Source organism: Lingula anatina, chromosome 6, assembly GCF_051362555.1.
Source record: "Lingula anatina isolate TDL-2025a chromosome 6, LinAna3.0, whole genome shotgun sequence".
Lineage (NCBI taxonomy): Eukaryota > Metazoa > Brachiopoda > Lingulata > Lingulida > Lingulidae > Lingula > Lingula anatina.
In genome coordinates this window covers 11,298,139-11,324,312 of record NC_141772.1, presented here as the reverse complement: position 1 = coordinate 11,324,312, position 26,174 = coordinate 11,298,139, and the positions used below count along the sequence as shown (strand labels likewise).

The window sequence follows — 26,174 nt, the reverse complement described above, 5'->3', positions numbered from 1 at the left end:
TAAATCATCATATTTGTCTTGGTTAATTATGTGACAGTAGTTTAAATATGATTTTCAGTGCTTTGAATATTGACCTCGCTATGACCTCATTTTACGTCATTTCACGTGTCAACCATGGCCGGCAAGTTCAACGTGAAACTGAGCAGCAAGTACAGAGCATACCTGCAGTCTGTTTGAACGAGAAGCGGGAAATAGACTCGCTCATGCTGGCATGGTGAAGCCACGCAGACTTGCAGTATTTTGCGCAATATTGCTTTCATGCACCGTGCTTGCGGAGGGAAAGACATTCCGTGGAGTATGGACGACAAAATTGGCCAAAATCTCTGCGGGCCAGTATGTGGGGAGCTTCTGTTTTCGGGGTATGTTATGCGCAATTTAATTAAAAATTAAGAGTGTGCAAGAAATTAGGTAGCGGTGACTATATTCTTTGTAGTGAACCTTTTTATTTTCTTCCCCAGTGACCATTTTGACATAATCTATGCATTTCAAACTCAGATTCGTATACTGTTTATTTTGGACGTGCATCTGTCATCTGCTAAAATACATGTACAAAGTATGCATAGTGTTGTACTGGTGCGTCTGGTGATTAACAAGAATGATATGCAGCACATTTTGAGTTTGGTCTGCAAAATTTTATGTCAAAACATATTTATTACCAGTAATATAATAGAAATAAATATTACAAGTAATATTTATTTCTATTACAATTGTGCTTTGGGATAACCAGAATGGGGATTTCAAAACAATTAGGATTGGAAATAAAAATGATTTTGAAGTCACTGTCACCAAATGCAACATCATAGAAATAGCTGGCTCCACTCCTATTGAAAAAATGATGTAAAATGTATACTTTTTAAGTCATCAGTTCTCTGAAATTCATGTTTTTAGATAATTATTTTGGAGTTCCTTTTTAAAATAATTTTGAGTGAAATTTAACTTCATTTATATTATACTTATCAGTAGAATACTCATCTGAAACACCTATTTTGGCAACATACATGCATATATTTTAGCGAGACAAATGTCTTTGTTCATATAGTCTGGTTTGCATAATTAATAATCAAAAATGTATTAAAGCATACTGCAGTCTGCTCAAATAAGGGTTGATTATCGGCATGAATAATGAAGCTCACAAAGATAAATACGATCATCATTCAATTTTTTTAGTTCAGATTTTGTATTTCATATTTAATTTATATACAAATATTTTTTTTTCATATCTTACCTGTCAGCAGGATAAAATAAACTGATTAGCATTTAATGTTTGTATGAAAAAAATTCATTGTAGTTTAATAGTAGATGTAAAGAACTTGGTACATATTGAACTAGGCCCTAATGAATAAGTACAAAAGTATATTTTTGTTAAAATCAAGCTGTTTTTATTTTCTGATCATGTATCTAGTCTTTTCCCTCAACCAAATATGTCCCATTTTTGCAGAATCCACTAAATCCCATCTGGTAGTTTACCTATTTAGTCTGCATGCTTAATTGCAGCATTGAAAGTTATCAATAAGTCAGGATCTACCTGTATGTTGTTTGACAGAAAAGATGAAAATAATACTGTTATTTAGGATGTCATGAATTATTCAGTCAGTGGAAGATATGTGATAAGGTATAATCAACAAATCATTGTGAATCTTCTGGTCATGATTTTTAAAATCACACATGGACCATTTAAGTCCTAAGATTACCTTTGAACAAAATGTGCCTTCAATCCTGTGACTATTAATTATTAATTTAAAAACTGGAGATTGTTTCATGTTAAAATGGCTTAGTCTGAGTCGTGTAACAATGAAATGAGCCTGCTTTTGCAGTCTATTTGTACCTTGGGCAAAGGTTACCTGTCCGTAATATTTGTTAGTTAACAGCCTATTTAAAAAGTTATGGACAAATGATGAAAAATTTTCAGGATAGGTCAGAAATGTACTGACTTAGAAATTAATTAGATTTGAATTTGATCCATTAACAGATCAATTCATAAAATTGTAATCAGAACTGAACTGTCTTGACAGAGATCCCTGCTCACTGAGTGCATTTTTATTAATCTTGCATTTTTTAATTTCTTTCCTGGCTGGAGAAGCACAGGATATTATTGACAGCCAGTAGGAGCTGCAAATATTGAAGACTCCTTGTCACAAAAATTATGAATATTTAAAACATCAGTGACTGTATATAGTGGATGATCACCCAGGCACTACTCAAGATCAACTCATCACTCAAATATTCCCCATTGCCATCTATGAGACTCCAAGTTTGATTTTCACTCACCACATAATTTACACCTCAAAAACAACTGCAACATGTTGCATTGATGAACCACAGAGTACATTTGGGATAGATCATTTAGCATGAAATAATTATGATGTTCCCAGTGCTCACTGATCCTGATGAGTTGCATATAGCATTTTGTACATTAATATGCCTGCTTATTATATTTATTTATTTATTTATTTGTATTATTTAAAAAAAAACTGTTTATGTTCAATGACAGTAATTTTTAGGTAGAAACATTAGTCCCTTATATGCATATTTTTATGAAATATAAATCTTACATTTATTAATAATCTTTTTTCATATTTTCAGATGACACAGGCCAGCTTGAATACAACGTCAACAGCACTGTGGCAGGGGTTAGGCTTCTCTTGTACACAGATGCCACCTGGAGGATTGCAAAAGATCAGGCCTGTCTGAAGAAACTTAGCAATGCAAAAGAAGAGAGTTAGTATTGATATGTGACAAACAATTATCTGTTCTCTCTAAAAGATACTGATAATTTAATGCATTAGTTATTTAAACCAGTAGTTTTATTTTAACAATTAAGCAGTACTATGAAAGTTATAAACTGCCATCAGTAAGCTGCAACTGCACAGAATTTGTAGTATTTGATTTATGATTTTTCTTTTTTGTAATTTCAATTAAATTAAAGTTATTTACATTTTTAAAGATATTGTAATTTAAATGGTAGATGACATAGTTCATAGTTTGGTATTTACTCCCCAGTTTCCATCACCCGCACAAAGGGAAACCACATGGTCTCTCATTTTGCACAGCCCGTGATCTGGCACGTGGTCTTCATAGATGAGTACACATGCAGCGACACGAGGCCCGTGGCAGGATTAGAGCAGCCCAATCACATCCTGTATGAGGTACAGATGTTGAACACAGACTCACTAGGCAATCCCACAAACCATTTTAGTGTGGAAGAAACAGGTATTTTACTTACTAAACTGACAACATTTGTCAGTTGAAATTTTGGCCATAATTTAAAAAATGGCCACATAAGTAAGCATGTGCCTGTCACTAAATAAATGCTTTGCTTTAGGGGAGATGAAGACAATGACTTGGCACAGGAAGATAAGATAAGATAATAAGATAAGATAAGAGTTTATTTAGCCAATTATAAAAATCGGAAATCATTTTCCTTATGGAGCAATATACAGAGTAAAATAATAGAATAATACAATAAAGAGATACAATGAGAATGTGAATACCTAGTAACATCTTAGAATTAGTCAGTCTGTTTGTCCACAAACTCTTTAAATTCTAAACTAATGCAATTCATTAGATAATATACATAACACACTTGCTTTGTATAACAGTCTTACCTGTCTTTTTTGGCATCCAACAGCGCACTGTCACAGCTGGTACTATCAGTTCAGTGCAATGAACAGCTAAGACAATCAACCTGTCACATCTAACACAACCAATCTCTGCGTTTCACACCTAACACAATTAAACTGTCTCATCTAATGCACTTGCATCTTTCAGGTCTCCTTGGCTTCTACCAGCTGTTGACACTGCTGTACTTTGTTTTGGCTTGTATCTATGCACCAAAGCTTCAGCAGATCCTCACTAAGGAAGGTCCCATGCATCTGGTGCTACAACTTCTCACAGCTGCCATGGTGCTACAGGCTGCGGGGGCCTTGTTAATGGTGGTGCATTTACAATAGTGAGTATTGAATTTCAACTGCTCCTCTCTCTCTCTCTCTCTCTCTCTCTCTCTCTCTCTCTCTCTCTCTCTCTCACACACACAAACACACATCTAAGGATAAATTGATTTGATCAGTAAATTATGTTTATTCCTATTTACTTTTCTTTTTGTCAATTAAATATCAATCCCAAGCTGTTATACATTGTTTCTTCACCATTAACATAGCAATTTTATGGCACTTTGTAGCTTCATTGTAAAAGCTGTACTTACTGGACAATGCCTTTGTTTAAAATAAATTCAAAGATGTTGTGTATTTCAGCTTTTCAAGAGATGGTGTAGGCTCTCCATTCAGTGAGCTTCTGTCAGAACGTAAGTTTTTAGTCGTATTGGCCTCAGTATACGTAAATAAGATGAGGTATCGCAACCTTGAGATTAATGCCCTCAGTTAGTACCATCTCTTTAAAGTTGGTGGAATGTAAAGCTTACACAGGTGACAAAAGACTCAGAATATCAGGGTGAATAATAGGCCATATTTGTGTTTAAAAAAAGTCAAGCAGGAGAAATTCTGGTAATAAAAGATTTTGTAGATGCATGGCAGTGATCAGAAGTGTTTAGGTATAAGATTCACTGCTACTTGCCTCCAGAGGGGGTGACAAATATTATGGATTTTTGTCTAATAGAAAAAATTAAGACTTCACTTTTGTCAAGGAGATTGATATTCTTAAGTTATATCTGTAATCCACCAAATCCTCCTTATCTCTTTCAGTGTTAGATGTGCTTTCCCAGTTCACCATGCTGTATATGCTGGTCAGTCTGTCTCTTGGCTGGACACTGGGTGCCTCCCACCGTCCATCTCGGCTTGACCACCTGAAGAGCACCCCAGCTGTCAAAGTGGTCAGTGTGTTGGGGACAGTACAGGTCAGTCAGGTCTTATATTATGACTCCCAAACTTTGGTGTGGTCAGTGAACTGATGCCAAGCACCTGTTACTTCTTTGAGTGTATTGATTTCTTTTATGTCATTTGAAAATATTAAAGATGATTGAAGTTTTTATGCATTGATTTCTGATTTTTTTATGACTTGCAGTTTGTCTACCTGTTTACAAGGGGATTAAAAATTTTAAAAAGTTTGAAAATAGAAAGCATAAAGCAGTTGCTCTGTTATTTAGGTTACATTTCTAGGTTTGTAATATCAAAATATCAAAATATCAAAATGGTGTACTTTTGATTTGTTTTGATTGTTATTTTCATTCGGTTATTTTTTATCTGAGAGAATGATCAAGCCATTCACCTGACCATTCCTTTCACATTTAGCACACTGCTTATTTATCAAATAAAGATTCACAGCTCACATGTTGTGATTCCATTGCAAAACTCAGCCACAGAACCATCACTCATTTTGATTTTCTATTCACCCTAGGGGCTGTTATTTATATGGGAGCAATACCAAGAGCACGAACATAGACTTTATCACGCACATCGCAGCCTAGCAGGCGCAACTCTAGTCACTTTACGAATACTCCTGGCGGCCATTTTTGCCAGTCATTTACACTCCACGGTCAGGCACGAGAGAAGCACAATGAAGAAGCAGTTTTACACAGCATTTGCCAAAGTAATTCATATTAATTTCTTTATTATGCTCCATTCCATTACTTTGATTTTTCATAAATTCAAATATTCTAGCAAGATTTTCATTCTAAGCCCCAGGCCAGAGTAAATGTCCGAAGAGAATGAAAACCAACCCGTTAGATGATTTTCTTTCTGTATCAATTTTGGTAAAAGAATTTCTACAGCCAATCAGAAAATACTAGTCAGTTTCAGTTTGTCCTATGAAGATAAATGACCTGCCTTCTTTGATTATGTGCCATTACTTTTTCTTCATTTTTTTCTTCAAGAGCTGCTTGTTATGGTTTTTAAGCTACCCAGTTTTAGTACTAGTCTCCTGGCTGTTTTCTGAATATCTGAGATACAAGGTAAAGATAGAAACATTTCATATGACGTTAAATATAAAAATAATGAGGGGTCTCTAACATGTGTAATCTTTCCTATTTATTCCACCACTTCCCTGTTTTCCCTGCCACTTAATTTTGTTCATGCTTTAATAAACAAGATGACAATATTACCAGTGCACATCATAGCTCCCCTCAATGAATAGTCTTTGCAAGTAAAAACATACTAACCCTCGTAACCTAACATGCCTTAGAAGTGTTATTTAGCGTAATTATTTTTTCTTTCTTGTTGTCATTTATCTAAAAAAAATGCGTCTGCATTTGAAATAATAAGACCTTTATTGTGTCATTTTATCTTTCAGATGGTCACAATGGGTGTTGTTTTATGCCAGTCCCTAGCTGTGATACAACTGTACAGGTTATTTGTGTCAAGGAGTCTCTACTGGGAGGTCTCTGCTCTCTCCAGCACTTTACCACTTAGGATGGACAAAAGCTTTGGAATCAAGCTGTACTCCTGATTGTGTTGGGTGAGACACAGTGGTCTCACCTAGCACAATGCTGTGAAACTGCCAAGTATTCTTCTCATTGTGCTAGATGAGAAAAGCTGAAGTCACATTGTACACACTGAAGTAATTATAATTCATCTGTTAACTGTCGGTCACCCTTTTTTAAATACTTGTTTACTGGGGGCTGCTAACATGCTTTTTGTTTGTTTCTTTCATCTTGAGGAAAAAAGACATCTGTATTTCAAGGGTATTATACTGAAGACAATGTCAGGTTTTACCAAGGTCTCAAAAACTGAAATCTCAGTTGAAAAAAAAAACACTGAACACCAACTTTTTCGTTATAGAAAAATGCTTTTACCCAAACAAACAGTTTGTTCTTTTTTGCAAACCTGAATACAAAAGGGTGGTCTTCAGTTGACAAAGGTCCCATTCCCATAGATGTCAAGGGTCGATGTGGATCAATCCAACTCTGCAAGGACTCTTGCTGAATGCAATCAGTTTAACAGATTAACACGCCTCCTCCTGGTGTTAAGTAATACAGACAAGCTAGTGATTTTATGGATACATGTCAGTCAGTTGAGCCACTTGCACTCAGCAAGAGTCTCCACAGAGTTGGGTCAAGCCACGTACACAGGTGGTGTTTATGGGAGTGGGGTCTTCTTTTGCTTGATCTTATGAGTTGTCTTTAAAATTTAAAACACTTTTTTTTCTTATAATTCAAAGGGAGTGAATGCCTTATGCAACAGGCGAGTTCTGTGACTCAGTATGGGTTAGTGTTATGAAAAACCCCACTTAAGATCTGTAATTAATGTCTGCAGGGTATCTTTTAATGAAATAGTGTATACTGAAATGACCAGATCTTTTAGCAAGGAAATATTATTTTTCAGATGCATATTTTGGAATCCTTATATTGTGTGCAGCATTTTTGGTGCTTTTATTGTATACTAAAGACTAGAGGGTACTAGACTGCTTTTCAGTTTTTGTTACAACCACTTGATAGGAATGTTCAAGCCCACTTGAGATCTGTTTTTTAATGTCTACGGCAGATCACCAATGAAATTTTAATATTGTCAACAGGAAAATCTCTCAGATATTTATTTTAGAATCATAATAAAATAATTTTGCGTGTAGCATTTTTGACATTTTTTACTACATAAAATAGGATTATAGGGTAGACTGCTTTTCAATTTTGTTGTACCACCCAACAGAACTGTTCTAATTTTTAAATTTGATGACATTTAAAAAATACAATATTTTTAAAACTTGACAATTTGCCCCATTGAAAAGATCGAGTCATTACAGTAAATGCTGCCAATAGTAAGTGCTAGATGGTGCTTTTAGAGAAAAGGGAGGCTGGTCCATGTGATCCTTTAGGTTTACATATTAGAAACCTCCATCTCTGCGCTTCTAACCAAGTGAGCATTGTTTCAACATGTTATAACACAAGTTCAGTGAATGTTTATGACATGTAGAAAGACTAATTACATTATATTTGCACTTTACTCTTGAATGAAATATAAACTTAAGGAAGGAAAAGATTATATATTCTATGTTATTGTATATAAATTGTGCAATATCTTAATATATTCAAAGATGTTAATAAGTTTTTAATATTATTTCATATTGCTCATCAATATTGAGTGCAATATGAATTGAGCATCCAAACAGTTTAGATGTTAATACCAGAGCATTATTTAATGTTATTTATATAGAAATAAACACCTGTTCAAAGTGACATTTTGTTTTAAAATTCATAGAAGTAATTTGCATGTTCACCAGAACTTGATGCTTCAGAAAATAATACTTCTAATTTCACATGAAACACATTCTTGTAAAAATTAATTTACCATCATTTATTGAAGGGTTAATAATGGTTAATTATTAACAGTAGTTAAGAAAGGCATTTTCATATACTTAAAACAAATTGCTTTTGATAAGTTTGTACATATTCTTTTATTGTTTGACACAAAGTTTAATAATAGGGACATGACACTGAAAATATTTAAAAGAAAAACTACCTTAAAACTAAACTGAACACCTTTAACCAACTGCACAAGATAAGAATGCATTTTTTTCAATTAACCTTTAAACACACTCTCTCAGCAAGTTCAAATAAATTGTCAGATTTGTTTGCAGCAATTCAACATGGAATTGTGTTGAAACATTTGATCAAAAAGCAGTGCTTCATAAAATTTAACCAACACTGCATTTGGTCCCTTTCACTTGCTCCACCAAAATAACTAAGAGACGTTATCATGAAATTCTGTCAACACGGATGCCAAAGCTAACAGTGTTCAGCTATTCTGAACTAGCTTTAATGTACAAATATTTTAACTATCAATACAATATGTAAAACCAAATGCTTCCCTCCTTTACGTCAAACCTCTTTTCCATAAATATACTACCAGACCCATAACGAAATATTAATTGTTGCATCCATCTAATACAGTCATTATATAATCTATGGATTTTATTAAATCATCAGTAGTATCACGTTACTTAATAATTGTAACAGTAAATAGTCAGTTAAAACATATAATTTTTTTAGCATTTTCCATTTCACTTGAAATTGAAAATTAATTCTGTGCTCAATGAAGATCACTTTTCTGTCACAGATTAATGTATAGCCTGGGATGAAATAAATGATGAAAAACCTCAATGACCATGACACATTTATCATGACCTTGACCCACAATGATCATGACCTTGGCCCATAATGACCTTGACCTATAATGACCATGACCTTGATCCATAATGATCATGACCTCATAGAGGTTGACAGGAGCATCAAGTATCCAGTAATGTCTTGGAAAGCACCTTTTATCTGCTCCTTCATTCAATCCTCTTGACACTTAAGAGCTCTGGCTGAGTCCCTTTAATTGTTTTTAATTATTATTTGATAGAATCCTTGATGCAGAAACTCACTAATGGGACACCTGTCACACCTCACACAAAGTCTAAACTTGTTCAAATTTCCCTGTGAGAATTCACTCCTGTCCAACTGATGTATATATATTGTATTTTAACTGATTATGTTCTGCTGTGTTTGATATTCTTCTACATTTGTGTCAGGTGTGACAGAGTCATACTGGTGGTCCTTAAAAGTTCTCTGAAAGGAACTCTTGTGATTTCCATCCCCTGGATAAAGTCTTGAGAATCTGAATTCTTCTCCTATTTGGACAGTTCGTTTGATAACCAATCTAGACCCTCGTACAGTCCTTCCCCGTTGGGTGCACATGTACTCTGAATATACCACTGAAATGGAAGAAAACAATGTTAACTGGTGCTCTCAATATGAAAGCCAGGTTAAAACTAAAAACAAGTTTTCAGCTTCAAAGGTTGCAAGCTGGACCTATATGTTTGTAATTTTTTGATGTTTTGTTTTGTTTTGTTTTTTTTAAATGACAAAAAATTATATTTTTAACAAGACAGCAGAAAAAAATTCCCAAAAGACAGATGTTTGTGAAATTAATTGCTTTCAATTCATGTTTAATTTTTAAAGTTTTATGTTTAATCTTGATGAGAAAGAGAAAAAATTATGCATCATATTCATGCAACAATTCCGTATCTCTGCTGTGGCCTTGACTTACATTTCTGTTCCTCAGTGTACTAAGACCCAGACTTTCTGTCACTTCCGTGGGCGAGAGTGCATTGGGTAAATCTTGTTTGTTGGCAAAGACTAACAGTATTGCATCTCTTAGTTCATCTTCTTGTAACTGCATTAAAATCAAATATTATATGAAAATAAATAAACACTCATTAAGAAATCCTCTACCTAAATTGGCAAGCAGCAGCAACAGTATGTGATGTGAGACTATGGTATAGTGGATTTTGTAATAATGCTAAATTAAATATTAAGTTTTGAAATATAGTATAATGTTTTGTTGTTGTTTTCTTTAGTTTTATTTTCATAAATATCCTTATTTTTTAAGCTGAACTGACAAATCTGAAGACTGACCATTTTACCGAGCTCTTCCTTTGCTTCCTGGATACGTTCTCTGTCATTGCTGTCCACCACAAATATAAGGCCCTGGAACATTGACATGTGGAGCTGTGACAACTGCTCATATTCATTTGATAAACACATCTTTGAACAATAAATAATTTGAATAGAAATACCCGCTGCTGTATGAGGTAGAACATAGTTTTTTAACTGGCACAATACTTGCAATGGGTCCCAAAAAAAGTTAATGCAGTTTCTTTGAATTCAGAAGACTCAACTTTACAATTTGCAGTATATAAAGTGTGATTTTTGTTTCATGGTATTATTACATCTCAGTATGAGAGAAAAAATAAACTTTATAAATTACCTCACTGAATCATTTACCCCATCCCTCACTCTCTCTCTCACACACACGCACAAGTGCATGCACAAACAAACACGCATTTAAAGATGCTATACTTCTACCAATACTGTAACAATATCTGGATGCTCACGACGCTGTGAGATGTTGAGGAAAATTATAAGTAGGAGAAGAACCCCAAGCCATCACCAACCTGTGTGTTCTGAAAGTAATGCCTCCATAGTGGTCGGATCTTATCCTGACCACCAACGTCCCACACTGTGAAACTGATATTTTTATATTCCACTGTTTCTACATTAAATCCTGGAAAAAACCAAAAACATTTCATAGCAGAAAAATGGCCTTTCAGCTAAAACAGTTGGTTAATATAATGTAAGTAAAATTGGAAATTTTTTCAATATAATTTTAGCATCAGAAGGTTAAAAGAAGCTGACGTTTATCATTTTCCATCTTAGAAGACTGGCAGATCATTGGTTATTTCATACCCTTGAGGCAAAATGTGCACAACCAAACAAATATTCAATTTTTGGTAAAACTGACTGTTGATTCAAAATGGTGTCTCTTAAAAGATTACTGTCCCTCCCTTACATTATTTCCTATAGCATAATCTTACCTATTGTTGGAATTGTGGTGACCACCTCTCCCAGCTTGAGTTTGTATAGAATTGTTGTTTTACCAGCTGCATCAAGACCCACTTAAAAAAAGAATAACACATGAATTTACTACCAGTAGGGCTCTGTATCAACTCTCTCTCTCACTCAGACTTTGTCATAAAAAAATTTTAATTAGTATTTATTTCTGCTATTGATATAAATTAGTTCTGCAATTAACTTCCTGGTTTGAGGATGGACAACCCTGACATCTGACCTCAGCTCTCATTAAATTTGAGTAAACCTAAAGCTTGTTGTTAAAACATCTATAAACCATTCAGTACATTGCCAAACTAATTCAAGTGAAGAGTAAATATGATGACCAAAGTTACCACAAAACTCATTTTTTTCTGAAACAAAATGATCATCAAAGACTAAAATCCATAAGGTGGTGGGCATGCTAGTTAAGACCCCCCCCCCCCCCCCCCCCCCACACACACACACACACACACAAATTTTTTGTGTGATCATACGACTATTCCACCTCCTTTAATCTGATTCTGGTTCCAGTCTTCAACTTTGTAAAATATTAAAATTTACAGCTCTTGTAGATTAGGACAACGATCAATGGGACCTGTTGGAATTCTATGACAATGATAAACACTATCCGCCGGTTCTCGAGTTATAATTCACCTTATGCTTTAGAATCAAAGGATCTGTTAAACTTTGAGCAATCCTTTCTTTACAGTTAACATTTGAAATGGCACAAAATCGCGGACCTGCCAGCAGAGGCAGGGAATCAAGACGCTTACTCACCCATAAGTATACGCATTTGTTTCTTCCCAAAAAGCCGACCAAACAAACTGGAGATTGTCAGCCCCATTTTTGTAGGAATTCTTCCACCTCTCTCCTAGATACTGGTAGAAATATGTGTTCTTGTTTTGGTTTACAGTTCTGTAAAGTCTGATCGCGATCTTAGTTCAAAATCGCCCCTAAACTGGTAAAAATTCACCTCTGCCACGTCAACTTCGCCAACTAATGGTTTCGTCACAAGATGGAGACCGGATCTTCCCATGATGCAACTACAACGCATTTGTGTTGACTCACCTGTACACCTAACACAATGCAGAGAAATTGAAAGTAAAGACGAATAAAAATGAAACCTGTTTTACACACATTTGATGATTTTAAACATTATGCCGGTTGTTTGAAGCAACAGTGAGACCTCAAATGGAAAAATGTCCATCGAACTGGTCAAGAGGTACAAGCCTGAAGTGCTACAGGGACATCAAGCTGGATAGAACGTGTGTACGTGCTTCAAGCAGGGAAATTACCAATGTCTTTTTATTTCGCATTTTGTTCTCATCAACAGAAGCAAAGAAAATACCGGTATATTGCGTCATGGACTTACATGTGTTTATTTATCTGTTTATCACAAACTAATTTATATATTTCATATTATACCTTTTTATGTAAGAATGAAATACCAGTATGTGAAAAAAGCAAAACACTGTAATGACTATCACATAGTATTAATCTTATTTTTTAAAAAATACTCTTGATTATTTCTTTCTTAAAATCGGGGAAATCGTGCCAATTTATGTGCATTTGTTTTCAAACAAATATTGACCAATTGGAAAATTGTAGCAATGCGCAGTAGTAAACTCTACATTATCAATATCTCTAGAGGTATGCAAAAGATGGGATGGCAATCACAACACAAAGGCAGTAACATCCGAAATCCATATAAGGGCCCGATTGGAAGATGCACATGTTAGTCGGCAGACTGCAATACCATATATACTGATGCACCTTTTAGCTATATACTTAGTACCACATACATGTTGTAGTATATTGACTATATGTGACGAATAGAATTCAATAAATCAAAGTAACTTTTTACAGACGAACAATATTTTATCAGGGCGAGTTAATGTTGTTAACGGTCAGTAGTAACGATTATTCTACATGTACACGTTTGATACATTTAGGGCCCTTGGTTGATTGTACATAAATATATTGATTAAAGGTATGAGAATGTCTAAAACTCATATTTTTATATCTATAGATATCCTGTAAGGCAAATGCAAGGAAGACAATGACTGTCAAAATTTATCATGATCCGTTTTGTTATTCGAATCCAAGTGCAGGGACCGGTGGACAATTTATAATAATATATGACTTTGAAAAAAAAAAACAATTACATTTGGCGAAATTACATCCTGTGCAGATTTGTTTTCATTTGGCGATATCCCATACAAGTTTATATCCGGTACGAAGGGTAAGCTTTGGTACACACAGATTTCGCCATTGTTGGCTTCCAGGGCATACCGAGAATTGAAGACCTGTATATGTTGGATTTCTTTAACTCTAAGCAGCAAACGATGTGAAAAAAAACAGGGAACAAACTGTTTTTCAGCCATTATGTTGCTAGGCGAAGCGATATAAATAGACAAAAATAAATACACTAATATATAAATAAGTTAGTCATGCTTTTGCAGATCTCTTAAATCTTCGTGGCCTGATCTATCAACCTCTCGCCGTCTTTTTTTATTTATTCTGTTAACATCTCAAGATCAATACCCAGGAAGAGGGTGACATCATCATAGCTCTTCAAACCATACATCACAATACGCATATTTCAACTCACGATTGCTTTGCGACAGAAAACGCTAAAATTTGAATGAACATAGATAAATTATTTTACGCAGTGACAGACGCACCGTTCTCAAAGACTTAACAAGTGAGTTCGTGTTTGCAGTGGCGTCAACAGCGTCGCTTTACCCATATTGATCTTTGAGGTTAGATACTCATACTAGTGTATAAACATCTTCACCTTGAAGTTCAACTCCCAGGAAGAGAGAGAAAAAATGGTCTCATATTTTCTCATTTTCAGTTAACAAATAACTTCCTTTTATGCTATTTCTATTTCTGCAACAATCATAGTTACTATCTTTAACGGTGTACAACTAAAATAAGCAACTCTTAATTGCACAGTACATTACATAAAAGTCGTTTCGAAAATTTGGGGATTATATTAATTGTAACAGGCTGCTGAGGGCTGAGAAGACGTCAGCGGAAAACGACCATTCAGTTACATTAACTGCGCTTCATTATTGGGTGACAACAACTTGATGATATAAAATATTCCAAATGTGATGATGAATCTGATTATCCCTTGATAAGTTCAGAAAACGCGATGCCAGATGTGAGCGTAAGATCCATACACAGACTTCCGGCAAAGGTCAAACTAGTCAAATGTCAAGGCAGTGTCAAGGCGCGCCTAGCCCTGGATGAAGAGCCCTGGGAACACGTGGAGAGACACATAGGAGAGCTACATTATCAACGAGAAAAAAGATGATTAAAAATCAACGTGGCAGGGGGGTTCATTTATTCGTACATTACTGTAAGGCTCTAAGGGGTTGGGTGGGAGGGGGCAGGTAGGACGCCACGAGGATGAGAGAAAATTGCCGAAATTCTGTCATCGAATGTAAAACAGTAAACGGTTTCATTTAACAATATGTACACATTTCTTCTCGTTATACGGCTTTTGTGTGTGTGTACCTGCGGAGCTAAGGGAGGGGCACGTGACTTAGTATGCCATGTTCCCTGAACGACAGATAGCCCTAACTTAGATTTTCGAAAGCAAAAAGGGATTTGGTGGACCTTTGTAAGTTGTTAGACTTTTCCATTCTCTTTGCAAATCATGCAGTTTTAGCTCCAGTCGGAAGTATCTCGATCATTTTTACTTCAGTCAGTGTCTGAAAGTTTTAAAACGTTAGCCTATATCCTGAAAACTCATATCAAGAAACACTCCAAACTACTTATACCGTACTACACGAGTTGAGTAAAAGAATGTTATAAAATGTACATTAGTGAACACAAAATCTACCACCACCCCTGCGAAAATTTGTCTCATTTGACGCTCACTTACGGTGCTCAATCTGTCCTGGAACATGACGTTTTTCATATAATGAAAAATGTTCTAAATCTGTTCTAGGACATTGTGAAGGACTCCCCAGAAACAGATCCCCAGAACCGTTACATTCATTACAGAACAACATTAGAACTGTAAAAAAATACACCAAATGTTCTAGAATAGATTGAGAACCGTTAGTGAACGTTAAATGAGACAAATTTTCGTAGGGGCTTTTACTAACACAAAGTGAACAATTTTATAAGCTAGGAATAAGATATATGTATTTAAATTAAGTGCCAAAATTGAGAACAGTGAAAGCCTCATGGACTTCTATACCCTGGGCATTGTCAACTTTGTTTACCAAATACATCCAAAAATTTCAAATCCAATAGAAAAAAGCTTTAATATCCAATATGTCTTTCTTAGAATTGCCATTTTTAGTATTATAAATGTACCATCCGACTTTTGGTTGTAAATAAACATTATTTTAATGAATAGCACAGGCGGCACAAATAATTAAAATGCTTGTATTAGTATACTGTAGGTCTTTGACAGCTCCCTGCTCCCCTCCCCACCCCTACGGTCCTGCAAGAGATTGCGATGAGAGTTGCCGAATAAGGTCGCGTAGGGTGGCAAGAGTTCATATCTTGTCGATGAGGCGCTGACGCCTTTGGGCCATAGTCCAACTATAACGGAGTAAGTGATGTTGCTCTATGGCCATTTTGCTATATTAGCGAGGGACTCCCAAAGGGGAAGCGACTCCCAGCAACACATTCTAACGACCATATTAGCAGAAAAGCGTTTTCAGAGATTTCCCTCAGGCCGGAACCTGTGATGTAATCCTTTCACACCTTTCGCTTTAACTCTCAGTTTCAGGACATTCAACCGGCGATTAATAAAGCAAAATTGTCAAGAAATGATGGAATTGTCATATTATCAGATACTGCACTTTTCATCATAGAGGTGATTGGAGTATAAATTTTAAAATCAACTGCAGTGCAGGTGTGATCAGAGCACTCATCTCTAAGTGTTAACCTTCGCATTTAACTAGAAGTAGGGCCTTCTTGGCAGATATGATCTACAACCGAGGTTTTCCGATCTACCCCGAGTTTCAAAGGTGACTTCAAACTGTCCTCTGTATGGCCTATCAGCAAACAACAGAGCCATGCTGATGACAGAGCCGAGTCTCCAGTGACCTCTGAGCTCCAGGGTGAGGTGTCCCTACCCTCTCATATCACAGGGGTCTCTAGTATACTGACAAATACACAGGGTATGTCTGGCGAGGAACGCGACCTGCTTGGTCATCCTAAATCCCACAGGGGTCGATTCAACAATTTTGAATGAAACTAGCAAAGCGACCCCTGTGGTCAGAGAGTAAGGTACCTACATGCTCACATATATGTGAAAAAATGAAAGAAAGTTTATTTTCTCAACTGTTGGTTAGTCTTGTTGAAAGTTATTTCGAATGTTTGGACGGTTTTCGAAATAGTCCAAGGAAAATGTGCTCCCTCCAGTTATTTGCAAGATATGTCGCAACTCAATAGCGTTAGTGTACGACAGAATCAACAAAATAATGAGCACGAAGAAAAAGAAGTAGACCAATCCTTTTTTGAATATCTCTTTTATTCGTGTATTTCATTCTTAAAAAATACCCCCCCCCCCCTGCCCCCCAAAAAAGGAAAGAAAAAAAGACGAACAAACATTCTGTGGGAATAACAATTAAACAAAGATTTTGATGAAACGGTTCGTCTGTACTTGCTTCAGGATTCACTCTCTCTTGTGTCGATCATTTCAGAACTTTAGAGCGAGGTTAAAAACTCTATATTAATTATCTATAATATTTTCTTTAGCAACCAAACAGGTGTCAAACCAGCGTCCGGAAAACGGTCTTTGTTTTGCTTTGAACAATCTAACTGGCATGCCAACTTGAACAGTATATTGTCAAACTGTGTATCTCCGTTCTTGTTTTCTGACAAGTGCTATTGTAATATTGTCAGTTTAATTTGACATGCTATCAGCTTAGATAAATATTTAATGCATCTATATTTGTAAGTTCATTTCTTGATTCAGTGACACGTGCACTAACGGTAGGCACGTGGGCCTACTAATAATGCAAAGGGCTACCCGCTTATTGACACCAAGAATAAGACAACGATCTAGAATTTTTTGAAAAATAAACGACTCCCTAGGAATAGACTTGTCTTTGTACATCCCTAATATTGAAATGTTTACTCAAAGTTACAGATGGAAATATAGAATATCATCCAAGCATCCGTTTAAAGTGGATTTTTTTGAAGGTCCCATCTTATTCATTTAAGAAAAATTTGATATATTGTATTTATGTGCATGATATAGTATTTATATACATGACAGAGACATAGGATATGCAAAGGTACCTATACAGATTGCTGATTTTTCAACTTCCTTCATTTGCTGTGGCAGAGACAGAGGATAAGCAGTAAATTGTTGGTAAATTATTTTATTTTCATTTTATGGCAAAAGTTGACAGATAATTACGGTTTATAAGATACTGTTCTAAAGTGTTTCTGGGATAGAAAAAAATTAATAAATAAAAATGACCGTACACTTTAAGACCAAAAATTGTTGTGTACTTGAATTCTGGACAATTCCGTTACATAGTTGTCGACTGACATTAAGTAAATTTTGCTTACATATAACACTGGACGTTATTGCTTACTAATGGTAACTATAAGCAATTTTTTTGTTTTTGTTAAACAGGCGCAATACTTCGTTTAAGCCGACCACGTCTCCTTTAATTTAAATACAGGTTAACCAGAATATTGCAACAACTTAAATTTCCATCGAAAGTTGTTTTGTGTAATCCTTAAATCCTTAAATTTTGGCATATATATTTAGATGTCAGTGTCTGCAAGTTACATTATATTATTATTGCCTGTCAACAGAGAGACGACCAAACACTCCACCCTAACAAGGCAGTCCTCGTCTAAGATGTCTGGGCTATTTATTAATCATTTACACGGCAATAAACCAACTCAAAAACAATAGTCAGGCGAAAATCAGAGCTCTGTTTATTTTCTTCAGTAAATAGGAATCTTTATAAGAAAGAAATACGATAAACGAGTTTGTGCAATGTGTACGTATATTTTTGATACTCAAAGTACCTTTAAGAAAATAATCCAATTTACAATGGGTTTGCCGTGACTTTCGACGAGTGATGCTGTTTCTATAATGATCTCGCTGTCCCTCCTATGTACATGAAGCAGATACCCGGATGTACATTAGCTTACTGTGACGTCAACGTTCAGGTTCTAATACAAATTCCACGGTCTGTTGAGTCCCCTATTACGTCACATCGCAGACCCTGTAGGCAAGGACAGAAGTAGTGTTCGGTCGGTTTGTGCAAGTGCTCCGGTACGCAGACATCTCCCTCGTTGCCTCTTGGCAGGCATTGCGTGGTCGCGAGCCAGGGCAGGTAGAGGGTGCAACAGCTAGCGTCGGTGCTGCAGTCTTGGTTGGTTCGGCATCTGCCTTCGCTGGTGTTCTCACCATTGGTGTCAAAGCCTGTGTCCTGTAACGACAAAAATGGATAGAGGGATAATAAATAATGATAAGGAATTACCTAAAGCTAATTATATACACAAGTAGATTTTGGGAATTTTATTTCTACGGCGTTAAAATCCTCGGCGCTGCCCTGTTAAAAAAACATGACAAAAAAGAATAAAAAAGTTAAGAATTTCTATCAGATATTAAGTAAATCTTGAACAGCTTAGTTGACATGGTTTGTCTCTTAATGATAGAATTAAAATCCAGGCGTAAGGAAAGTGGACACGTTGATATTATGTGGTAAGTGCATTTTACCGCCTGCCAGCTGACTTATTAATGTCCACATAATATCACTCTATCAACAAAATAATGTCAGAAGCGACTATACATTAATCTTTGCCCTCAACATAAACAACGAATGATTTATAACAGGAGTGTCTCTATTTCTCTCGAAACAGCCAATTAAGAGCAATTTTCGGTTAAACATTCGAGGTGTCATTCGATTATCTCCCAGACAATCCTAGATATAGTCCCTATATCGCTTGATTTATATCGAAATCTCAAGTTATCAACCTAAGTGAAAACGGATGTCAACCTTCGCTCTGCCATATATGTCAAATATGAACAATTTTCTAATCAATATTTGTGAGAGATATTTAACGTCAATCATTTTCGCCAACGTTTGAGTCGATAAGAGGGCAAAGTGGAAGATTGATTGCCAGTTAGCACGTCATATAATTTAGTGGATTCAAGGTAAACCCAAAATACACCTTTATACCAATGACAGCCCCCCCCTCCCCCCCAAGAATAGCTATTTCGTTTTGCTGTACTTTGGAGAAGCTATCATTGTAATTTCGAGTACAGAATACAGCTGGTGAAATTCTTTGCTAAATTTGTCCATAAGACCCCATTTTAAACCTTCCTGAAAAGAAGACCAAAATTTTTTTTAAGTCATTGGGATCATCTTTCAACCTCCCCCCTCCCCTCCGACGTGGAAAGCATCTTGCATACCTTATTATTATTATTATTATTATTATTATTATTATTATTATTATTATTATATTATTATTGAACAAATATCACAATAATTTTTCTTTTCCGAGATATGTCAGAACATTTTTTCTGTATTAGTCATAATATACATGTAGGCATCTTTTATGCCAAAAACAAAAATAAATAAATAAATAAATAAATAAATAAATAAATAAATAAATGTAAAAGCGCCATTCATCTCATCAAAGTAAAGGACATTCCTTTATTGCAAACCATTATAACGATTTAATTTTCCATGCGGTGAACAATTGAACTTCAAAACTTCAACAATTGAACTATGATGTCAAACTCCAAACGCTTATTGCAGTGAAAGATAGATATGGATATTGGCGCATACGATTGAAATTGAAAAGAAAACAAAACGTAGTTTGGATACGGTGTAATTCCCACCAACAATGTGCTCCGTTGCCTTAAAATGTTCCAGAAAACCTGAAACCAGTCGCCAATGAGTTGGCATAACTGACAGCCAATGGAATCGTCTTGACATATTCAGAATCGCACAAATCATGCCACTAATTCCAAATTACCAGTTTAAATATCTTCAGTAGCTGACAGGAAAGCTTTATTGGCAATAATATAAAAGGGAAGCAATATTGCAGTGCCAATTAATGAGTGCTATAAAAATCGCCTTTGACTTTCGTAATTAATTTCATAACCTGTAGGGCGCGTTTCTTAATTCCCTTACCAGGAGTGATAATAAACTGGGAATGGGTAAACTCGTTAGGAAAATAACTTTGATTTATTTCCATGTGATTTCGGTACGGTAGCACTAGTAAGTGTGGAATTCTCAGGACTCCTTGGCCACGTGTTTTGTTTGATATCATTTATTTTATTAAATTTTGTACTTAATTTGGATGTAACTTTATTTTCAAAAAGACTGGCCGTCAATGAAATATTCTCGTTCAGGGACAACCATGCATTAAAGAGGACATTAAAGGCTGCATGTTAACAGACGTTCTTGAAAACTCCCTTTGATTTCAGTTTTCGACCTTCACACATATTGGGTATATTTTTGGGTTGTATCTTTCATTATTCTTTCTGTATTACAGCAACACAAACACTACGGGTCTTCGGTAGTTTTGCAAAAAATGGTTCGTTTTGAAATATGAAATTTAAAAAAATATGTCGAATTTGTCAATTTTCTATCCATTGCCTAACAGCATCCACATACGGTCAGATAGACTTCTCTTGATTTTATAAATTAAGGGCTGGTTGCCTTTCAACTTATATATCTATGTTGGAGATTACTTGTGCCAAATGTAGCCAAGTACTCATGACAGACGCACCCTTCTGAAGGACTGGCTAAATTCCATTCCTCAGAAAGTGATTTAATAATTCTTATCAATAAGTTTTATTACAATTAAGAAATAAATAAACAAACAAAAAAGCACATCATAAAAAAAGCGATGACTATTTTTAAGAAATAAAATGAAACTGTTCAGAAAACAGAAGAGAGTTCAGTTAAATGGTAATGTGGGTGTGAAAAATACAACTAATTTGAAGTTTCCCTTAAAACAAAAGTTATCCCACCATTTACTTTTATCTTATTGGTATCTTTTACCTAACATGACCCTTTCTAGCTTAAGCCAAACTATCTAAACGTCGTCGCACGTCCGTGACGGCGTGACATATCATCGTTCCTGTAACTTCTTTAATTACCGGATCTAACCGCAGCAATTTCTATGTACCCATTCAAGCGACAACCCACGTAAAACAAACAGATGAAAAAGCCCTTTGTGTTCTTCTCCATTGATCGCAGAGAAAGTAAGCATTGGCTCGAGGAAGATGTCACTGCCGCTGTTTTCTGGAGCTATTCAGGCTGCAGCGATCTTCAACGGAAAGCTCATTTATCAACACGGCAAAAACACGATGAAGCAAGAAATACGTTTTTAAGTTAATTATCGGTCATTTGGTAGAGGCCTGGGTTATTAAGCGATGCATTAAAGCACATGTCGATTTAGGCTACGTTATATCATTTCAAGGTTACAAAATAACAGTACTTGAAAGTGTTTAATAATAGACTTCGTCAGCTCTGTCGCTAGTTTACGTGTACTTAAGTTTGCTAACCTACCAATGCTAACGACATTCTGGAACTTGATGTTGGCTCGATAATATAGAAAGGTTGACCTAACATAAATGATAGTTAGGTCTGGAACACAATTTGTAAATGAAAGAAAGGTTAATTAACAAAGGGCTCCCTCAGTTTCATTAAAGGTACATTGCCGCTGCTTCATGGTACTATGGATGCCATTATCATTATTTATTTTTACACCAAAAATGTATTGCCAATGCAAAACTACCTCAATGCTCTAATCTGATATTGCCAGAGCATATCAGACCAGTAGCACCCACCCCATTATCCAGCAAAAAAGGAAGCTGCGAATCCCCACCAATCCCCTTAAACAATACTTACTGACGCAATCCCTGGGGAAATCCCAGACAAGATAACTGCCAGGATAAATAAAGTGACCCACGATAGAGAGAGTCCGGTTCCCACTGATTTATACAAGCAAGGCCTGATTTTGACCCACTTACGTCACGTTTACTCTAACCTGTGGGGATCTAATGGAGGGCGCACTCTCTCGACAGCTAAGGTTATTGAGAACGGGGACGTAATGAGAGCGTGCTAGATTTATAAATGATGTAATTAAAATAGGCACGCAAAATTTAGACAGCTACACTATTTCCTTCCCCTGAAATGTGTTAGGTGATTGTGTTTATGTTCCGGGAATGGCAAATTAGGTTCTATTAAGGGGTTGGTGGGGAGCGTTGGGGAGTCATAAGATAATTTACCTATTTGTATTAACGCCATCAATTGATGGCAATGGCGGATCAGTCCTCTGTGAAGTTTACACTATAAAATACATACATAACTTTACACTATAAAATATATACGAGAAATGCTTAAACCACTGCGTTTGTCCCGAAAAATAAAAAAAGCACTCAAAATAATCGCTCAAATGGTCCTTGAAGACTGTGGCACGAAAATGTTGGCATTTGTCAAGCATATTGGGAACCTCCAACTTCAAAGAAAATATCAGACTGTCGATAAGAAGGTCAAGCCCAGGTCAGTCATCGTTCTGAAGGTTAACGGCAGACCCTGGGTTTCGTATCAAAGGTCAACTGCCGGACAACTATAACGTACTGAATGTCACACGGCGTCCCAGGATTCGGTGGGTAAAGTTTATAGTAGCAAAGCTGGCAATCAGAAATAAAGGAAATCGCCTGCACTTCTACCATAGGCGTAGGAGCGGGAGGGATTCAAGGTTGGATCCCACCAAACCCACCCACCACTAATGAATGGAGAATATTAAGCCCCCCCCCCCCCCGCCCCCCCCCCCCCCCCCCCCACACACACACACACACATTATCTTCCTACGCTCACTACGGCTACAAAACGTCTCGTAATAACTAAGGGCTTCAGGCAAAGAACGGGAGTAAACTTTAAAACTAAATATTGGTCTATTTCAGTTCAAGCAAAATCCAAAGTAGTATATATTTAGATAATCTTAGGACTTAATTGTCTGAAACATTGTCCTGTACTTCTCAGTAGTAAAAAAGACAAAAAATTCAATTAATGAAACTACTGCTGCTTTAGCCTGGGTCGAACTAGCCTCAAATGATGTCCCAAAAAATAAGAGCAGTTTCCGGAAAATGGCATTTTCTGAAACCGGACCATTATAGTCATTCAGTGGCTTTCAGTGTCTATTGAATGTATCCACCAGTTACATAATTGTAAGGTAATGAACACACATGTGAAATTCGTCTGTCGTCTAAGTAATGTTCTCTATTTTGCCGAATGGGACTTAGGGCAAGTAATGCAATCCCGACGACTGTGGGCAATATTTCTATCTCTTAATTAGATAGTTGTAGATATAAACGAAATTGGCAATTTATCTCTTCAATCGCACACAGAGTCACAAATCACTGTAAAGTACCAGTAATAATGTATAAGAGAAGAATAGAGGTAGATATTGACATTACTTTCAGTCTTTTCAGTTGTTTGCAGAATCATATACAAAAACAGAGGTACAAATAAAAAAGTTTATAATGGACTTATATACATGTACATACATTTACTTGTATATGTAGATTAAAGTCACATTGGAATATCGGTGCCTTTTCAGCTGCATCCTACGTCACAAACGTACACAAAGGAACACAAACAGTATTTTCTGTAAAAATCTTATTCAGAGAATCATTATTTTAAAGACTTTTTTAAAATTCAGATCTACATTGGACCTATAGGTGAGTAGACGATTATTTTTATAAAACACAATAAAGGTCCTCGGGAGCAGTATAAAGTATTAAGGAGAAAATGGTACAGTAAAGAGAACATGTAATTATCAAAATCCAGTAGCTGCTTTAAATCGATGTTTCAAAATCAAACAATGTGAAGATGCCATGTGTTTTTGGAAGAATTTTTTTCTATTCATACAAAAAACATAAGCCCCTAACAAACTGCAAGTCCTGTTTTTTTTGGGGGGGGCATAAAGGTATCCACAATCACGGGAATTCATTAATATATGCAATCACATTTTACTGCAAAAAATTCAAAATTAATTCTATTTGCTTAGAATATGTTTTGTAGCATGAATAATGTAAATTATATTATTTAAGGACTGAATTTTTGCGAGATGACTTCTCAGTAACTGATGCCTTCTGCTACTGTTATCAAATGATGTAAAGGTTATTAACTATCAACCAGTATCGTTTTTTCAGCTTGGTCAAAACAGTAAAAAAACTCACTACATTCTCACCTCTGTGACCTGAAAGTTGATTCTCTTCCCCATGAATCCTCGGGTCCGCTTCCCCATAAACCCGCGGTTCTTTTTTAACAGGAGTGCATAGGCATCGTCGCCTGACTTCTTGCCACTTAAAGTTCTGCTTTTGGGAAAGTCCTCCGCCTCAGAGCGCCTTCCCATAAAACTCCGTCGCTTGCCCATAAAGTCACGCCTCTTTCCGATAAAGTCTCTTCTTTTTGCTAAGGCCTCGTTACGTTTACTCATCTCTGCGTTTCGTTTGCCCATGAAGTCTCGCCTTTTGTCAAATCTCTGATAAAGTCCAAAGGTGTCTTGGTTCACGACCGGATAGAGAGAATGGTGTTGTTCGGGGGGCTCCCTCCCAAAAAATATCCCCTCTAGGTCTTCCAGCATGTTCTCGTCATTTGTTGAAATGTCGTCTGCGTGCTTTGCATCATCTTGTGGCTGGTAAGGCAGCTGCTGCAGTGAGGAGACAACTGGCAAAGTTTCCAAGGAAAAGGTAACAAGGAATTGTGCACATACGAAACAAAACAAAACTGGGGGATGCATCGCGCTTATCTTGCCTTCTTCATTATAACCCAACTGACTCGCAGGGGCCTTTATAAGAGTAACCGCCTGCGAGAGGGAAGTAAAAGTGGCGATCCCTTCTACGTCATAATAACTGAGAGCTAAGCCGCGGTTGGCTCATTTGCATATTCTACTCTGCTTTGTGATAGTACAGTACCAGGCAGATGGACGGACAGAGCACCATGACGTCACTTCACAATTAACCCACAAGGATCACTGCGGTAGAGAGTACAAAATTAAGATTTCATGCTAAGCCGAGGCGCCTGCAATTAATTTTATGGGCCGCATAAATGCTATTTGTATTATAGTGTTTTCTGGGAATTTACTGGATAATCCGTCGGGCTTAAGGTAATAATTCAGGAAGAGTGTTGTCAAAACAAACAGATATTTTTTACCAGAGGATTTCGTTTTAGTTGGCGTGCACTCAGAATTTGTGGTATATCTAAACATCTGGTTGGTTGGTTGGAGAAAGAATAGATTTTAAAAAATAGTGACCGTTGTTAACAGCGACAAATAAAGGGAACTTTGAAAGGCAATTTTGGCAGCCGATCATTTTGAATTGCATCCACAGTGCAGACCTGTGTTCTCTCTACCATCAACGCCACAACCTGTTGCTGAATGCTTTATGAATTTATCTCAAGAAATGAACATCTTTCAAATCGAAAGCTTCGCTGCATTTTCAATTTCCCCTGAGTAGTGCATCATGCCCACTCTTTTTCTTCTTTCTTCATTCAAGTGGAGTTTCCTTAAACCGGAACACATCATTCACTCATAACTTACCTAGAAGAAGAAGACTTCACGCTCCTTCAGCGTGAGCTATATGTTTACAATGAATTTTTTCTTTTATTTAATTCTTCTTTTTGGGTACTTTCTTTTCAGATGAAGTACAAACACAGTCACGCCTTAACACTTGACATGAAAATTTAATATCTTGGTATTGTTGTCGAGGCGACAAATTTGTAGACATAAAGACAGATTGATCGTTGCGTTATCATTAATTCATACAAAACCAGACTGCATTTCTTGGCCATGTTTGTTAAATCGACGAACCAAGCTAAGACCATTTGCA

At 36.2% G+C, this 26,174-nt stretch overlaps 3 protein-coding genes across 3 annotated transcripts; 1 reads left to right on the top strand and 2 right to left on the bottom strand.

Moving 5' to 3' along the window:
• Window positions 1-87: 87 nt before the first annotated feature.
• Window positions 88-8,119, top strand: LOC106153413 (integral membrane protein GPR180). The gene is made up of 9 exons (XM_013527334.3): window positions 88-359; window positions 2,584-2,718; window positions 3,001-3,210; window positions 3,769-3,949; window positions 4,251-4,300; window positions 4,698-4,849; window positions 5,350-5,541; window positions 5,825-5,902; window positions 6,241-8,119. The coding sequence occupies exons 1-9, from the start codon at window positions 212-214 to the stop codon at window positions 6,394-6,396; spliced, it is 1,302 nt and encodes a 433-aa protein (XP_013382788.2). The 5' UTR covers window positions 88-211; the 3' UTR covers window positions 6,397-8,119.
• A 193-nt stretch (window positions 8,120-8,312) lies between these two features.
• LOC106153415 (ADP-ribosylation factor 4) lies at window positions 8,313-12,354 on the bottom strand. Its single transcript, XM_013527337.2, has 6 exons — window positions 12,095-12,354; window positions 11,302-11,382; window positions 10,882-10,991; window positions 10,343-10,414; window positions 9,975-10,100; window positions 8,313-9,639 (listed from the first exon to the last, which is right to left on the bottom strand). Exons 1-6 carry the CDS (start codon window positions 12,159-12,161, stop codon window positions 9,556-9,558), a joined length of 540 nt encoding a protein of 179 aa, XP_013382791.1. The 5' UTR covers window positions 12,162-12,354; the 3' UTR covers window positions 8,313-9,555.
• A 5,870-nt stretch (window positions 12,355-18,224) lies between these two features.
• On the bottom strand, window positions 18,225-25,149 carry LOC106153412 (uncharacterized). Its single transcript, XM_013527333.2, has 2 exons — window positions 24,536-25,149; window positions 18,225-18,747 (listed from the first exon to the last, which is right to left on the bottom strand). The coding sequence occupies exons 1-2, from the start codon at window positions 25,085-25,087 to the stop codon at window positions 18,481-18,483; spliced, it is 819 nt and encodes a 272-aa protein (XP_013382787.2). The 5' UTR covers window positions 25,088-25,149; the 3' UTR covers window positions 18,225-18,480.
• Window positions 25,150-26,174: the final 1,025 nt, after the last annotated feature.

Coding starts and splice junctions, on each gene's coding strand:
- LOC106153412 (XM_013527333.2), bottom strand. CDS start 25,087: ATGCATCCCCCAGTTTTGTTTTGTTTCGTATGTGCACAATTCCTTGTT. Junction 18,748..24,535: donor TCAACTTTCAGGTCACAGAG/GTGAGAATGTAG, acceptor TTGTCGTTACAG/GACACAGGCTTTGACACCAA.
- LOC106153413 (XM_013527334.3), top strand. CDS start 212: ATGGTGAAGCCACGCAGACTTGCAGTATTTTGCGCAATATTGCTTTCA. Junction 360..2,583: donor GGGGAGCTTCTGTTTTCGGG/GTATGTTATGCG, acceptor TCATATTTTCAG/ATGACACAGGCCAGCTTGAA. Junction 3,950..4,250: donor ATGGTGGTGCATTTACAATA/GTGAGTATTGAA, acceptor TGTGTATTTCAG/CTTTTCAAGAGATGGTGTAG.
- LOC106153415 (XM_013527337.2), bottom strand. CDS start 12,161: ATGGGGCTGACAATCTCCAGTTTGTTTGGTCGGCTTTTTGGGAAGAAA. Junction 11,383..12,094: donor ACAAATGCGTATACTTATGG/GTGAGTAAGCGT, acceptor TCTTTTTTTAAG/TGGGTCTTGATGCAGCTGGT. Junction 10,992..11,301: donor CACCACAATTCCAACAATAG/GTAAGATTATGC, acceptor GGTTTTTTCCAG/GATTTAATGTAGAAACAGTG.